General features: G+C 39.8%; 2 protein-coding genes across 2 annotated transcripts; both read right to left on the reverse strand.

Annotated features, from left to right (window-relative positions):
• Positions 1-9,537: 9,537 nt before the first annotated feature.
• On the reverse strand, positions 9,538-11,603 carry LOC138034771 (uncharacterized). The gene has a single exon (XM_068881886.1). It carries the CDS (start codon positions 11,116-11,118, stop codon positions 9,538-9,540), a length of 1,581 nt encoding a protein of 526 aa, XP_068737987.1. The 5' UTR covers positions 11,119-11,603.
• An 84-nt stretch (positions 11,604-11,687) lies between these two features.
• LOC138034783 (uncharacterized) lies at positions 11,688-13,940 on the reverse strand. Its single transcript, XM_068881894.1, has 4 exons — positions 13,066-13,940; positions 12,811-12,961; positions 11,729-12,578; positions 11,688-11,697 (listed from the first exon to the last, which is right to left on the reverse strand). Exons 1-4 carry the CDS (start codon positions 13,219-13,221, stop codon positions 11,688-11,690), a joined length of 1,167 nt encoding a protein of 388 aa, XP_068737995.1. The 5' UTR covers positions 13,222-13,940.
• Between the last annotated feature and the right edge of the window lie 3,121 nt (positions 13,941-17,061).

A 17,061-nucleotide genomic window follows, 5' to 3' on the forward strand; every position in this document is an offset into this window, starting at 1 on the left:
CTGTAGTAGTTTATTTCCTTTGCAGTGCTAGCAAAGATGACGCACTACAATGCTTGTAAGATGCTCCAATCTCGAGCGATATTTCCGGATCGATCTAGCTCTTGAACGGTGAATTTGAAAAGGAAAACGTTTTTAAACAGTGTTAAAGGCACTTGGTCCCGGTGGTAACAAACATTGGCAAGTGGAAAGTAGGCGTTGTCTTTTAACTTAATCGCTTGGCCTTAGGAGTTATTTCCGATGTGACAGTGATGTTAGCAATTTCCTGCGCATTTCTTTTAATTGCTCGTTGTTTTGTTGTGAAGGTATGGGGTTTCAGCAAAGCATTCATCAGATGTTACACACTAAAGCTTCTGTTACAATGTGATGAAATTGCGGTTTTTATAGCCATGAATGTTTTGGCAAGTCATAACCTATTTTGGTCTCTGCACGCATAAAGAAACATACAAAAAAAGGCTGGCGAAACGCCTCCCCCAATAGAGTTCATAGAATGCTGAAGAGTTGTGCACTGAAATGTCAAAAAGTTGCTTAAAAATTTGCCAAAAATTCAAAATTCTTTGCTATTTTTGACAAACGTCAAGGAAAAGATCTATTTTTCATTTTCGAAAATTGTTAATGTCGGTCAAGAAAAAAAGTAGCTAAAAACTAAGCAGTCTCGAGAGTTACTGTTACTGTTCAAAAGAGCCGAACTCCGTATCCTAGTGTTCGGACACTATCTCAGGAGAAAAGTAAAGAATAAAGGCGGTGGCTTCTGTTCCGCAAATTATCACCATTTCCGATCATCACAAGTAAAAAACAAAGAGGGCCTTTCTTTAAAGCCGTGCCGAATTTTACCTGAATGTCAGTTATAATATAATAGCCCCGCTAAACGTTATCAAGGTCATTTGTTCAAAACGTCTTATAAAGTTGCATAAATTACAGGGGGCGACAACTGTATGTATCCCGGAAATTTGGATCATCCTCCCGAATTTTTGGGATACATTCCCGGAAATTTTTAGAATTCTCGGCATGTATTGTAAGAGGTTAACCTCAATAAAAACGTGAAATAAAATTTCCTTCAATGTTTTTTTTTTCCCTGCAATGTCCCGGAATCATTCTGTGCTTCCCGGAAAAATTTCCAAGTGTCCCAAATCCCGGAACATTTTTGGCTTTGTCTCGAAACAGCGTTTGTTAGAGTTGTCACACTCCGTTAAATTAAAGTTATCTGAAACCCGCAACGCGAAATAAGAAGTAGAAGAAGATCAGAACAGCACCGAAAACAATGCAAATTCATATGTTGTTTTCTTCGCAACCTGCATTTGAGTTTTGTTGACTTGGTGTTATTTGGTCTTTGTTTAAGGAACAAAAAATCAAGTCACTTTAAATAAGCCACCAATCGCCGAAATCAGAAATTAACAGCGACGAGTGATTATGCAGTCAGAAAAGATCTTTGTCTCATGGAAAAAATGATGTGGAAACTACACAAATCTTTGGACGTCAAAGTTTTGATGGACCAAGCTTTTGTGAGAGCAATGTTGGCTTGCAAGATGTTGATTCTTATTGAATCAAAAAATGGCAATAAAGCGTTTAAGATCAACGAAAGTGGAAGGAAGTTGTTGCATGAAGTTAAACCTTCCAAGCTTGAAAGCTTGGTCAGCCAGCGCAATGTGCCTGTACGTAATTTTTAAATGGATAAAACAGACTGGTTTGGTTCAAACAGCTGTACGTTTGACAGCTGTCGTCACGCCGACTCTCCAATGTTATATATATATATATATATATATATATATATTTGTGCGTGTGTCTGTGCTTTCTCTTTTCCTCTCTTTATATATTTTTCATAGTTTTTTATAGTAATAGAGTTTTTTCTCCTTTAACCTAAATAAAACTGTAATTTAATCAAAGGGCATGTAATTAGTTTAACTATATCTTGCCCTCTCCATTTATTCTTGAAACCTGTTATTTAATTTCACAAATAGCATCGTCATCTTCAAATATTGTAGTACAATGTAAATGTAAAATAAATAAATGGAGGAAATTAAAAAAAAAAAAAAAAACAGCTGTACACGAATTCGTGTCAGAACACAGAGAAACCATTCGAGGTGCTGATGAAAATGATGATGTTGTGCTCGGTGGCTCACCTATATATCTATCACAATAACAGTGGTAATTTGGACCGAGATTCGCTGATTGCTTGCATGTTATACTACTTGAAAATGAGCCCATCATCATCTCCATTAAAGAAAGTGCCTTTAAACAGAATCAACAATCTGTTAAAAGAACAATTAACTACAGCGAGAACCATGAATGTAACTTCTGTTGTCGTTTAGTTGGCTGTCTCTGATTATTGCACACTGGGAGGTTATCGCCTTTCGGAAAGAAGAGAAGAAAGGATGGCGACCCCCGCAATCGATGGAATTTCGGGATTGAGCGTGTTAGAAGAGAACGAATTGCTGAAGGAGGTTTGTGTGGTGATGGACGCAATAGGTTTTCCGTTGTCTACTGGCTTCATGCTTCAGGAATTGGGTTTTTGTAGTGTTATAGCAATGCGAAATGCCAGTATACGATATTATCCATCGACTGGCTATGCATGGATGCTTGAGGAAGATAGGAAAACAGTAAACCACAACGAGGTGGCTACATGCTTCTGGGAAGAGTGCTTCTCCACCTCGGAATGTCCCCACTCTCTGCTTCTCAGGTGGTTGGCACTCGCCAGACTACATCCTGCTAGCTCTCTGATTGGTTCCTGGGATTTGTCAGTCTGTCAAGGCAAGGAGGCTTCCTGCCTAGCCAGAAACATCACCCTCCTTACTCTAGATGTGTTTTTCTTCTTAGGGTTACTGTTAGGATTTTTGTGGGTTTTAAGCTTTCTGAAAGGGTTAGTACAAGTGTTGTTTCAGTGGCTTCACACATTCCCACAAATGCTGAGCCATTTTCATTCTTCTTTTTCCTCAGAACAGAGTGGGTGATCCATATTCTTGTTCGTGCTTCTCTGCTCACCTCAAGGCAGCGATATATGGAAATGGGGAAAAAAGCAGGCATACAGATGTTGCGAGGCTCGTTTATCACCTCCAGTTATGGACGAAGGTAGGAATACTCTGAGCATTTTCTGTTTTGTCAACAAGATCGGTGTTGTTGACATCAGTGACTTTAACATTGGGTACACTCTTGTCAAGTGACTTAACTGAATAGAGGGGGCCATGATTCACTCAAGTTATTTTATCATTCAGTGGAACCTGACTTTCATCTCAGAACTTAAGTTCTCTTATAAATTGGATTTCCAACCTTGATTTTTCTGGTACGCAGTAATAACAATGTCCCTTCATTTTCGTCATTTTATTCTTTTCTTTTTATTATGAATAACGTGGGATAAAATACCACAAAATTTGCGAGTATTCGCAAGGTAAATGGCTGACTGTTTCATTGTCGTTGACCACCTTCTCGGCAAATTTGTCGACTGCATTATCAAGGTCCTGTTCTACATGAATTTTTTTCGCGGGTTTCCAAACATCTTTATAGACGTGGTCATGATACCCAGGCCCTGGCCCAGACTCCTCCCCACATTTAAAGCTTGGCTACTAGGCACTCGTTCCTATTTCAACTTTTATGGTGAAAACTTGATTGTTTGTCTTTGTTGGTTTATAGCAATAGAACGTTACTGGAACTTCAAACTTTACTGTACAACATTTTTTTCCACAAACCACACTTCTAAATTCGGGGTGCGGCTTATACACGGACGTTTACGTTTAATTTTATTCTGATTCTATTCTATTTTATTGTTGATGTAATTGTGGTATTTTGTATGTAGTAGTAGCTTTAGAAGTATTTGCTCTCTCAAACTAGCACCAGTGTGCTATATATTGTCATGAAGTTTAAATCAAGATTCAATTATTATTATTATTATTATTATTTCACAACAATTTAAGACAGGCAGTTCACTCATTCTTGCACATCTCTCCCTCTCTCTCTCTCTCCACAGTCATTGTACAGATGCGTTGAAAGACTCCCTTGCGGCTGCGTTGCGACACAGCAGAAAACAAGCTCAAAAGACATACGACAGAAGGATCGCAAAACCATGGGCATGCAGAGTGCTAGGAGCTTCGCCGAAGACCGGCTTGACCAAGGTAGCCAGGACGACCAGGCTTCCGGAGGTTTGCAGCTGGAGACACCTCGAGTCAAGCCTTCAGACTTTGTGGGGCTAGTTGAAGAGGGTAGCACATTGTCCTCTCCCAAGATCCTCCTGGGGCAAATCCGATTCATGTCCAGCCCCAGTGAGGTTTCCCTCCTCTGGTACAAGAGGTTACGGCACGACTTATACAGGCTGAATTTAGATGGAGCTTGGTGGAAGGAAGAAATAGCTTGCCTTGTTCCCGTGCAAGTCAGAGCTACAAAGAACTTGGCTGGGGTTTACAAGCTCCTCACTAGCACACGTGAAATCCACAAACAAATAATGGAATCTTAGAGACTGACTGATCTCTCCTTTTGAAAGGTTTTTCGGGAATTGGGTTTTTGTAGTGTTATAGCAATGCGAAATGCCAGTATACGATATTATCCATCGACTGGCTATGCATGGATGCTTGATGAAGACAGGAAAACAGTAAACAAATATATCCACAATGAACGTTATGAGAGTCTCGCTCCTAGTGTTTGGGGCGAGAATCACATGTGGGATAGGTTTACAAAAGATGTAGTGGAAATATATGAAGTGAACAAGACAAGAGAACGCTCCATAGTTGGAGTTTTGGGTAACCAACATTTAGAGAAAATCTTGCGTGATTGCGGTGTTCCATATTGGGATCTAACTTGGTTCAGTTGTACAATATTATGAGGTGATTACGATTGTGGCAACCATGAAATGAAGAAGGCATTATATTGTCCCAAGGTGAGAACATATTTACCCGGAAAATATATCTGGGAACGCATGTGTTGCACAGACGTGATCAATTTGGAACGGCCATTGCAGAAACTATGATCGACTTGAATTATGAGATTGGTTTCTGGATCATGTGGGTTTTAGCAATGGCACGAAGCATGATCTGTATAGGTTTTTACTTCACGAATATATCCTGTGGAGGAAACATACGATTGATCACAGTGGCAATCAACTACGGGTTCATCCTTGTAATTAAATATTTATGACAGATGTTTAACCCAGTGAAGAACTTAAAAAAGAGAAAAGACACGTCTGTTAAAGCAGAGTCAAAGATTTACGTTCAAATAGAGGTAAAGCTGTGGTTACGTCTTCGAAAAAAAACTAAAGAAAAAGAAAATACAGTGTGATTACTGCGAGATGAACACTTTTAATGTAGATCATTTCTTGGACATAATCCGTGTCTGGGATGGTGTTATGCATCTACATGTGTTTTTAGATGTGCAGTTTGAAGATGCCAACGAATGAGTGAGATATCGCGGGCGCATGGCGAATGTAAATCACTTTAGCTGTTGTGATTACAGGATCCACGAAGGATGCATGATCCACCAACAGTATTGTAACAAAGAGCTTCATTTGACATGCAGATGTGGAAAGCTGCATTGGGTGCGGAAAAGAGAAAAGACAGTTGAAAAGAAATTTGTCGAACTATTGAAACACTACTTTTATCCTCGGATAGATGTTGATTTCGTAGTTTCCTGTTATCAATATGGCTTTAAAGAGCTTGTACGTGCTAGAGAAAGTTCCGAGCTTTCTTTGACAAACGTATTAACTGTGTTAAAGTCAACGACACTAGTACACGAAAAACAGATTAATATACAATCAGATATTATTTATGTGTAAATATAGGGTACAGTATCGGAAAATGTTTAGGAGGGGATACCGATGAATTGGAAATTGTCATGATGAAAAGACATGGTCGGCATAATCCTTGCTCGTGATTTGATATCTTTTCAAAAAAACATCGCTTTTTCTTAAATACAGAATCATTATGGTGGCTGTTGAGTGCACATACACCAAAAGATGCTCTTTTGCACTATTGTGATCAAGATTAATCATGCGGGTTGAATTCTATTTTACCTGCAGAGAGGCATAGCATTCAAAAAGCATTGCTGCTCATATTTACCTTGAAACCTCCAAGGAGTTGTATAGAAACAATCACAGAGTTGGAGAGAAGAAAGCAGGAAGATAACAAGAGATTGTACCATCCGCCTAGAGAGGACCACCAAACTGTGCCCTATGTTTACATACTGCCGAAAACTGGTAGCGCCTTTAAAGTTAAATGTGTAAACATATGTTACAGTATCAAAGAATTTTAGGAGGAGGGGATACCAATGAAATGGAAATTGCTTTCCAGTTTGGTGCAAGACTTCCGTTGTTGCGACATTGTTTCTATGTACAGAATATATTAATCAATTCGTCATGGCATCAGCAGATGAAAACCCGCATAAAAGAAAACTCGACCATGAAGATATCAGAGCATTTTTTGCTCGAAGACAACAAGGTAATTACAGTTAAGTTAGACATGTCAGAAGAAAGAATTTTATGTTGGTGTAGTTTCGCAAATGCTTTGCTCGTGTCCTCATCACAAGTATTCGGCTTATTGTTAGAATAATTCGAATTGCCTTTTGGGCAGAGTAAAAGCAGGTAAAACATGGCTAAAATAATAATATTAATTTGGATATAATGTTTAGATTAAAATAACAACGTAAAAGTTGTACCATCGGGTCCTTTCGTATTTGTTTTTCCGCTAATACCGGTAAATTAAATAATATAAGTTTACATGCAACAGATAATAAGATAACCTTGCGTTCTGTAGATGATGACACCGGCAGCAGTAACAATGACCCTGCAGTTCCAGTTTGTCATGCAACTGAGGAGTGTACTGCTCCACCAGCTGTCACCTTACCTTGTGTACCGTTAATGCCGACTTTCGTTTCAAACTTGACCTCAGTTAATTCTCACGCAACAGAGCCTGATCCACAGTGTCCTATCCCTTCAATGACTACACCGCCCACTATTCCTCTACAGAATCCTCTCCAATCAATTGTACCCAGGATGTTAAGCACATTGTTGGAAAGATTTTTCCCCAAGTTGATATTTCTAGGGTGCATCATCATGATTTGTGTCAGGAAAAGACTCACTGCAACTTGTCAGGTTCTAAGTTTAAGCATGAATACTTATCCCTCAAAGTAAAACGCGGTGGAAAGTCCAAAAACAACAACAGTGCTTTAGATGTAAATGCGGGTCTGTGGTAGCTAATTTACATTGAAGATAAGGGAATGTTTTGTCTTCTGTGTATGAAGCACATGCAGGGGGAAGTTCGACTGGCCCAGTTCTGTGAAAAGCCATCAGTCCGTATGCGGCTAGGCACTCCAGGAGACCATCTGTCCAGCAGCAACCACAAATCATGTGTCCAAGTAGAGCACACTCAGCGTGTTTCGCATTTCCATACGTTAGCTGTTCAGAAGGATGCAGCCCAAGACGCCACCTTGCAGAATGCATTTCTGTCGGCATATTGGCTCGCAAAAGAAGAGGTGGCAAACAAGAAGTTCCTCTCACTGTTGGTGCTCCTGGAGCGTGCCGGAAACAGTACAATGAAGTTCTTTATGCACAGGTCCCAGCAGTCTATCATTGAGATCTTTGAAGCTATAGGAGATGAGCTATGTGATCGCACCATCAGTGCCATCACCAAGAGCTCAGCGGTTGGTCTTCTTTGTGATGATGCCATGGATGTAAGTGTGGTAGAGCAGTTTATTGGCTTTGTCCAATTCTACAATTCTGACCTGCAGAATGTGGAGGTAAGGCTTCTTTTCCCCGAGGATGCCCTCCAAAGCAGTGATTCTGTCAACAGCCAAGCACTATATGACAGTCATTAAACAGTTTCAGAGCATTGGGCTGACAAAACAGACTGGACTATGTACTGACGGGGCAAGTGTGATGGTGGGTGTAAAAGGGAGGAGCTAGCAGCAAAGCTTAAGAGGCCCTGACAGAGAAAGCGTGTCAGACCCTGGAAATGGAGGTTGGCCAAATTCATTGAAACTTGGTGATGACATTGACCTTGATGAGTTATTTCTAAATCCGGTTTTATTTGTCTTCACTCTTTCTTCCTTTCAATTTTTTAGGGGGGTCCCATTTTGGAGTCTCAGAGTACAAAAAAAACACCCACGTGAGAGTTGACTTCCAAGTCCCATTACGATAAAAGCAGAAAGTTCAAAGAAAATCTAATAGTATAGGATGTTTCTACTAAGAACATACTTTTATATCGTTTATGGCTTTGGGGTATATTATTATTGGGATGAGATAGGCATGGCACTGAATGTATGCAAATTTCGACCCCCCTGAAAATACGAAAAATAGGCCAAATTCAAGAAATCATAATTTTTACCTGTAATCCTATTAAGAAAGAAGACACACGTCATAAGTTACCTAAGGGAATCTTCAATCCAAAACAGGATAGAAAAATTTGGGTCAGTAAGCTTTGCTGCTTTCCTGGCATCATTATTACGCAACACTATTGCAAAATGACCTCATTTGCATAAACAAAATTTTGACTCAAAAATCACTGCTAAATCAGTTTTTTCCCTAGTCTGGCTACCTTTTTAGGCTCTGAAAACAGTCTACTAGTTTACGACTAGTTTAAGGGAAAAATTGCGCCGTGAGTTATAAAATTGCTCCTGGCTAATCCATATTTTGGATTTTAAGGTGGCTAGAAAAGTTCCTAGCACTTCCCAGCACTTATACTTTGGTGGGTTAATACTGTAAAGAGCCGAATGAAACAACAATTTTCCTCACAAAACACACGCACGGCTTTTATTCACTCTCCTGCTTTCTGACTCCTCTGAGACAAGAGATCTTATTACAACCACGTGGTAATTTCACAACCCATAATGTAACAACATTCGTTCCGTCACAATACTGCCTCTCTTTATCAGTTGATGCAATAAAAATTGTATCAAAGGAATGCCCAATTGTTGAACAAGTTGTGGTCAATCTCTTTACATAAAAGGGTTACCATAGCAACAGTATAACCTGTTAAAACACCCTTAATTTTAGCTTTAAGTGCTTACAACTCAAAAACGAGGTAACCCTCAATGTTTATCACCGAATTGTGATCAACACATTAAGCTACAACTTTCTGGAAAGCTTAAAAATGTTCCCTCACAGGGGTCAGAGCTACCTTAAATTTTCCAAATTTAAATTGCCACTGTACCATTTTGATTGAATATCTTTAAACTTTGCAGAAAGTTGTATCTTTGCGTGTTGATCAAAATTCGATAATAGAAAATTAAGGTCACCAAGCTGGTTTTTTAGTTACAAGCACTTAAAGCCAACATTAAGGGTGTTCAGTTTTAACAGCTGAACTGTCGCTATGGTAACCTGTTATGACAATGGATTAAAGGTATAACAATGGTTTCAGCATTCTAGTAAAGAAGTTTGTCATTTATGTACGTTATGGGACACCAAGTGTTGCAATATTTCTAAGCATCTATGATCACAAAATAGAAAACTCGATTGCTTTATTGTACCTTATATAAGACAACATATTACGTTCGCAGACTTAACTTCTTCTGTCTTTAATAAAGGTTAAATATTTTGTTTGGTCTCATACCCTGGATACCAGTAGCAACTCAATGATCATCGCAAAGACAGCTGCATGAAGTAACGAGCTCTTGGAGTGCTTGAATAAAAGTTGCCTTTCGTGAGAGCGGGCCCTTCAAAGCGACGTTAAATTGGTTACACATCGACCTTAAGTCACTTATTTTCAGCTTCGTCAAAAATTGTTCAAATCTACCCTGATGGTAAAGCTGACACAGGTTAACGTCTTCATATTCGACCGGGTGACCAAGGCCGACCTCTCTGTTTACTTGCTCCTCCAAATCTTGCAAGAATACTTCCCTTTCTAGGGCCAAATCTTGATCGTGATCTTGTTGACTGCCGATTTCTTGCCGTCTTTGTCTTGCAGCTAGTCGAGAGAAAAATCCTTTGACTGTTTGCGTCTCGAGCCATTCGTTTCTCTTAAAGTTCTTTTTAATTTCTTCAGCAATTTCTGTTGGGTTAGCTTTTTGCTTCCCATCTTTGTTGCCCTCATCGAAAACATTCGTTAAGAATTCCTTGACTGCTGGCGAGATTCTAACATTGGCTTTTGCCTTTTTTAGAGCCCATCCTAGTTGTGCCTCACCAGGGGTTCCTTGAAGACCCCCAGCAATTGCTGCATCGGATTGGTAATCAGGGCAGATAGGTTTTTGGCTCTGACCCTTTACAGACGTGGCAATTGACGCCCACTGTCGGCGGATTGTGTCATACACGGATTCTTTCTCTTGTAGCAGGACATGACGCCCGGTATCCATGTGATCATCAGCCTCTTGTAGCGTGCTAAACGTTTGGATGCATGCTGGCTCCATACAAGGGAACGTGGCGACCGGGTTAAGAGGATCTTTAGTTCCAGCCCCTGCCTGTCTTCTCTGCGTTGTAATAATGGATTCTTGTGACCATTCACCCACTCTCCTCAGCCCTGAAGTATCTTGTGTATACATAAAACTTGAATTAGGTATCTTTTGACCTGCCCCAATGCCATAGGCTTGCCAGACTGTGATAATGTCTCTCTCAAAGGAGAAGTTGTTGTACTTTGTGATATTTGGAATCTTGTTAGAAGCAACTTTTGTAGACATCTGAGAGGGATCTACTGTGCACACTGCTACTCGAGTTCCTGTGATGCTGGGGGGTGATTCAAGTGCATTCTTTACATCTTGGGCTGTCTGTATGTCGTTATTCTCTGCCACATAATTTCTGAGACGCTGCTTGCACGGAGCTATTCGTCGATCACATAGGTCTTTGCCCGCCTGTGGATCAGAAAAATCGTACCTCACAACCTCTATTCCACTACGCTTACTGGTGGAATGTATTGTGGACAACAGGGCGGAATTGTGATAGCATCCTGCATTGTCACTTCTTAGTATTGCTCTTTTCACGGAAGGATGCGTTTCTTTGACGGTGCTTAGAACCTCTTCAAGAATGCAAGAAACAGAAAACCAATCCTGTTTACAGCTGTCAAATACAGCTATGTAAGCGTGGATTTGGTATTCGCATTCTGTTGGCTTGCAATCGGGGTGGTCAGATGAATGAACAACTGCTGAAAAATGCCAATTCATTCCTCTCTTGCCAAAAAACTCTGACTGTGTTTCTCTGTATTTCATAGGAAGAAGCTTCATGGCCCAGTCATTGATGACTAAAATGGTTTCACTATTCAGAGCATTCAAAGCATCCTGCCTTGCGATATCTTGCTGAAATGTTCGAAGCAAATGGGATTTCCACGCCTCAATTTCTGTTACGGCATGTTCCCATTCCCACCTTGCTCTTTCCCTTTGCTCTTCTGTCAAACTTATGTCGTTGTTCTCCACTTTCTCTTTAATGCTATTCAGGATTTCTTTAATGCTTTGGCATTGTAAACATACCAGGTCGTGCTCATGGTTGCAAGGGCTGCAAAACTGGTCTTGGCCAGGATCTGATAGGGCAAACTGGATGCAGTGATCAGGACAATGTTCATCGGGACCCAAATTACATTTATAATCACATTTAAGGTATTTCTTTCCTGCTCTTAGTCGTTGGGCAGTTTCTCTTCCCCAAGTAGCTCCTGCACCATTAGTTGCTAGCGTTTCAGCAAGCGTCTCTAGTGTTTCAAAGGCCTCAATCCCAGCTGTCGATGTATTGTCCAGACCTTGGAGGGACTTTTGCCTCGAAGCACTGCACCATTCCATGATTCTAAAACAAGTGCGCTCGTTCAGGGGTTCCTTGCCTTCCTGTTTGCATTCTTGTCGATACAAATGAATGATTTTGGTTGTTGTCATCGTTCGCACAACTGCTGGTATGGGTAGAGTTACTCCAGAGTTCAGCTTCAGCTTTTTAGTACCAAAGGCAACATCTTGTAGAAATGTGGATCTTGAAATAAAAAGAATGAATTCCCTGACTTTGTCCATGTCTAGACGACATCGAAACAGCTTCTCGGGCACCTTTGTTTCACCAGCACCTATTTCGCTGGCATGCTTTCTGGCATTTTGTATTTGTCGTCTGGAGATGTCAGGGATAAGTTCCTGAAGTTCTGTTTGGCTGTACTTGTCACATATAAGTGAAAGTATTTGAATTCGTGTAGATCTATTTTCAGACTCGTTGTACGCGGCTACTATGGCTTCTACCCCAGCATCAAGGACTAAAGTATTCTTAGGTCTCTCGTGTGACAGGTGATAGTTGATAACCGATTGCCACAGAGGTCCTTCTTGTGAAGGTGCGACCGTACGCAAAACAAGAGTAATAGCTTCCTCTACTTTCTTTGTGTACTGTCTCTTTGTTTTCTCAGACGTTTCATTCCAATCGTAATCAATGTACTGCAAAAAAGGTTGGAAACTGCCCTCTGAAATGCTAGTAAGAGCATTATTCAAGATTGCAAGATGTTTGCGTTGAAGTTCACCCTCTGGCAAGTAGACACTGACGTTTTCTTCTTGGGATGAAATGCTTCTTGCTGAAACGAGCGAATCCAAGGATACACGGGTATCACAAGCTTCCTGTCTCCTCACTCGAGATTGTCTGGGAACAGATTTGAATGTTGACCCTGTAAGTGGCAATTCATTGGGCTTTGCGTCTTGATCAAGTGATCCCCTGCAAGTTCTGCAGATCACTGCAAAAAGAAGATTATTTGTCAGACATTGACTCGTTCTTACTAAACTTCAAAAAGTGCAAAGTGACCACCTGAAAGATTATGACTTAACATGAATCCCTTTTGTCTCCTGATTACGTACAAAGCCTTGAGAAATACCCCACAAGCAATCTCTGCACCTTTCTCCAGTTTCTCTTTTTTATTGACTCGAGTAGATAGCTTGATTGCAGGCTATGGGTTGACTTATTATTACCTGAGCCAATTGCAACAGTAACTCGTGTCTGCTCGTATATTTTACACGCCATCTCTTTGTTTATGCGACGAGGGCTTTTCTTTAGCTTGCTTGCGATTCTCTTTAGTCTTGAGGATTCCACATCGTGGTGGTTAGGATGACAACAGTTAGCCTAGTAGAAAAAATATATACATGTATGTATTTTTTGGCTTTTAATCCGGCGTATCTTTGAACAAAGCTGGTTCAACAACAATCAGCATTTGTTTCGTTCATTACCTTCACTTGGTACATAGTAGTGTACTTGGCACGATGTTTGGGACATATGGTCAACTTTATAACGTCATTACCGCCAAAGGGAATTCCTGCACGGTTGAGAATGAGTTCCCACTCGGCGATAGCAGCTACCTCAGCTTTCGGAATAAAAAGAAGCATAGCAGTACTTAGTAAATAGTAAGTTGGCCCGTTTAGCGAGACGAATTTTGACCACTGTTTTTTGGGAAATCGGGTTTAGCTTGATTATCGCGCAGAACATTTAGTGACGCGATCACAAGTTAACAGAAAGGCATGGCGTATTGGAAGGTATCCGTGGCTCGTATTTTCAATTGTTTTATTACTGAAAGGTTTTAAATCTTAAACAACAGGGTCAAATTGATTTAAAAAATCTGAGAAAAAACACATAATCAACCTCCAGCCGCTCTTTTAGGAAAATGCTTGCATATTTGAAACCTTTTTCATCAGTCCCGGTAACCTGGTCTGGATACCATGATGTTAGTCCAGGGTACCAGGGCCAGCCTGCCTTCTTATATGAAAGCAGCAGTATTTTAACAGAGGAAATAGCAGTGAGATACGAATTCAGTAATGGGGCAGCAGCTCTAAGAGTAACAAGTGTTCAGTCACCTTCCACATCATTACCTCCACTGTAGAACGTACCATACTTTGGCTATTTCTCTCGCCCATAGAAGAAAAAAGCATTTCGTTTGGCAACACGCCAAGGATCTAAAGGTCAGCATTTTTCTCTGACGCAAACAAATGTTTCAAATGATATTGTTATTAAAAGAATGATAGAAGCTGAATAAATTATATTCTTTGACGCTCAAAATATGGCCAAAAACACCTCGAAATTTGGCTTTCCTATAAATTTCCATGTTATATTGCCAAATGCAACCAAATATACAGCTAAACTGGTTAAAACAATTTTACACTGCAATTTGGGGAAACTCAGTGGAAGTGCAAGATTACAAGGATGGAAGTAAATTTGACTTTTTGGTAGGGAGTCGAGAAGTCAAGATAGTCCAGTTTCGAGTTCGGCATGGCCGCTGATTAAAAGCACTGAGAACGCATTTGCACAGGGTTAGCCTCGACCTAAAGATGAGTAGATGACCTGTTTGCAGCGCTGTGTATTGTTTAATTTTCAAATTTGTGCCAGCTTCCCCCCAGTATTTGAGGATATTTTTTAGGGCGAGGCTAACCCTGTGTAAATACGTTCTCTGTGCTTATAGTCGACGGTCATGGCGAACTCGAAGTTAGACTATTCCATTCTGATGGAAATTTGAGTCTTTCAGTCATAAGTTTTTCCATTTAGTTTTTATGATCTTTTTGCTGTTACCAATTTTGACGTTTTTTTTTTTCTTTCTGTTGCAAGATAATAAAGCTATAGCTCCTGGCCATTCTCATTAAAACACTATATATCAGCCTGGACAATGCCCCTTTAAGGTCTAGTTAAAACAAGGGTATGGAGATTTTGAGGAACGCTAGGAGCGAGAAAGTTTATGTTACTAGGGACCGGGAAATAGTTTTCGTATTTTTATTGTTTTGTTTCAGCGACGGTATGTGAAGCCGAAGGGAGACGAAAAAAAATGGTCTTTTCATACCTTCCTGCACAAAATAATTCTTTGCACGACTAAACTGATATTTTTTGTTGTATTTTAGATACGCTGTTCAATAAAGACCCTTTGTCAAAAAGTTACTGCTATCGTAAGACTGAGAAAAAACGGAATAAACTGTATTATCATAAGGGCAAAAGCACCTGAGTAAACACTTTAATTAGGTTACTTTAATTGAGTTACTTAAATAACAACTGATGCGTTAAATAACCACGGAAATTTGGACAAACGTTAAAGAAGCATACAGGGTACGGAAAGATTTAAATGCTTTGCAACATTATTAACCTTAATTGAAAATCTCTGCTTTGTTGGAAAGGTAATGAAGCAAAACTGGTCATTTTTGGAAATTAGAATAAACAGAGCTCACGTCTAGTCTTGTACAAAGAGCGAACGAAACAACACAAAAGTTGTATTTATGTAAACTTTACGGCATTCTAGGCTGTGGAAAACCACCATAAATAGTTTTAGGGCGTGAATTAGCAGCTTGAATATTTCTGCCAATCGGATTGTTTTCATGGGTTTTGTTAAGTGTAAAAGTAATTCGCTAATGTAGAAGCAAAAATGAATGAACTGGTGACAAAACCAGATATATGTTGTTATCATACCAACATCATTTTTCCACGTATAAGGAGACGAAGCATAATAGAATCTGACTATTTTGCAACTGATTGTCCCGTCACACTGTAACAATGTTTTACTCACTTGTCGTGTTTGTGTGCCCGGCCTTTGGTCGACCTCTCATGCCCGACGCTCCAGAACCTTTATACTTATTCTTGAGCCATGGCCCCATGTCCGACGTGCAGGACATTAGAGAAATAATGGCATCGTCACGTAGCGCCCATTTTACAGCGCCACAAGGGTCTGAGTTATGGCCAAATGAACAGTAAGTCATCTTCGAATTCAACTAGTTAGCTGCAAGTTTTGTAATTGTTCGACCCATGGAGACTGGTGCCAAATTGTAACTAGTCCTCACTACAAACACGGACAAAATGAAGAACGGCCAGTATTATAAAGGCCTTGCAACATTTTTCCCACTATTTTGCTTCAGAAAACTTACTATATCACTTACTATAATACGATATTTCTTACTATAATACGATTGATTGTTTCTGTAATAGCTTTATAGCCAGTGTTGTAAGTTTAATTAGTAGTCCCACATCCGGCTTGGCCAGAAGCGTTTTTATGACTCGTATCACAGTTATTTTATTTTCCCTTTATTTTGCTTAAACGAAATCAATATTTCTCATTTATAAAACATTTGCTTTCCCATAAAAATTATCTAGGCTCGGAAAAAACTGATATAGCAGTGATTTTTAAGTCAAAATTTTGTTTATACAAATGAGGTCATTTTGCACAAGTGTTGAGTAATAATGATGCCGGGAAAGCAGCACAGCTTAAGGACCCAAATTTTTCAATCCTGTTTTGGATTATAGATATCCTTAGGTAACTCATGACGTGTGTCTCCATTCGTAATAGGATTACAGGTAACAATTATGGTTTCTTGAAGTTGGCCTATTTTTTGTATTTTCGGGGAGGTCGAAATTTGCATACATTTAGTGCCATGCCTATCTCTTCCCAATAATTATATCCCCCAAAGTCATCAACCGTATTAAAGTAGGTTCTTAGTAGAAACATCCCATACCATTATATATTCTGTGAGCTTTCTACATTTATTGTAATGGTACTCCAAAGTTAACCCTTATAAGGGTGTTATTTTTGTACTCTGAGACCCCAAAATGGGACCCCCCTGAAAAAATTGAAAGGAAGACAGAACGAAGAAAAATAAAACCGGATTTAATAATAACTCATCAAGGACAATGTCCTCACCAAGTTTCGTTGAATTTGGCCAACCCCCATTTCCAAGGTCTGACACGCTTTCTGAGTCAGGGCCTCTTAAGTGAGACTGCCCACATATGATTAAGAGTGATTGTCCGAGAAAACCGGGCGGGGGCAAAAGATGGGGGTCCGCCGATTTCCACCGAATTTTCAGCAATAAAGGACTATCCGATTGGATGATGAACTGTGGTATTTAAAGTTTTCTTGAGACTTTTTCTGTAGAGATAGACCACCCCCCTCGGTTTTGGCCCGTGATCGGCATCGGAGACATTAAAATCTAAGGCCAAACTTCAGCTGCTCCAAACAAAAAATCGTTTTCTCTTTTTAAGTTTTAATATATTACTCGGAAAATTCATCTAGTGAGCTAGAATTTCTGAAGTTTTGAGACAAATCTGGCGAGTTTTGAAATTTTGACCCGTACTTGAACTTTACAATCTAAAGCCGCTTAATTCACGATCTAAAAATTCATCAACTTTGAAGTCCTTTTTCTCCAAAGTGCGGCAGTTATTTTTTATATAAATTACATTTTTCGAAAGCCCTATGCATGGGCTTT

Source organism: Montipora capricornis, chromosome 2, assembly GCF_036669925.1.
Source record: "Montipora capricornis isolate CH-2021 chromosome 2, ASM3666992v2, whole genome shotgun sequence".
Classification (NCBI taxonomy): Eukaryota; Metazoa; Cnidaria; class Anthozoa; order Scleractinia; family Acroporidae; genus Montipora; species Montipora capricornis.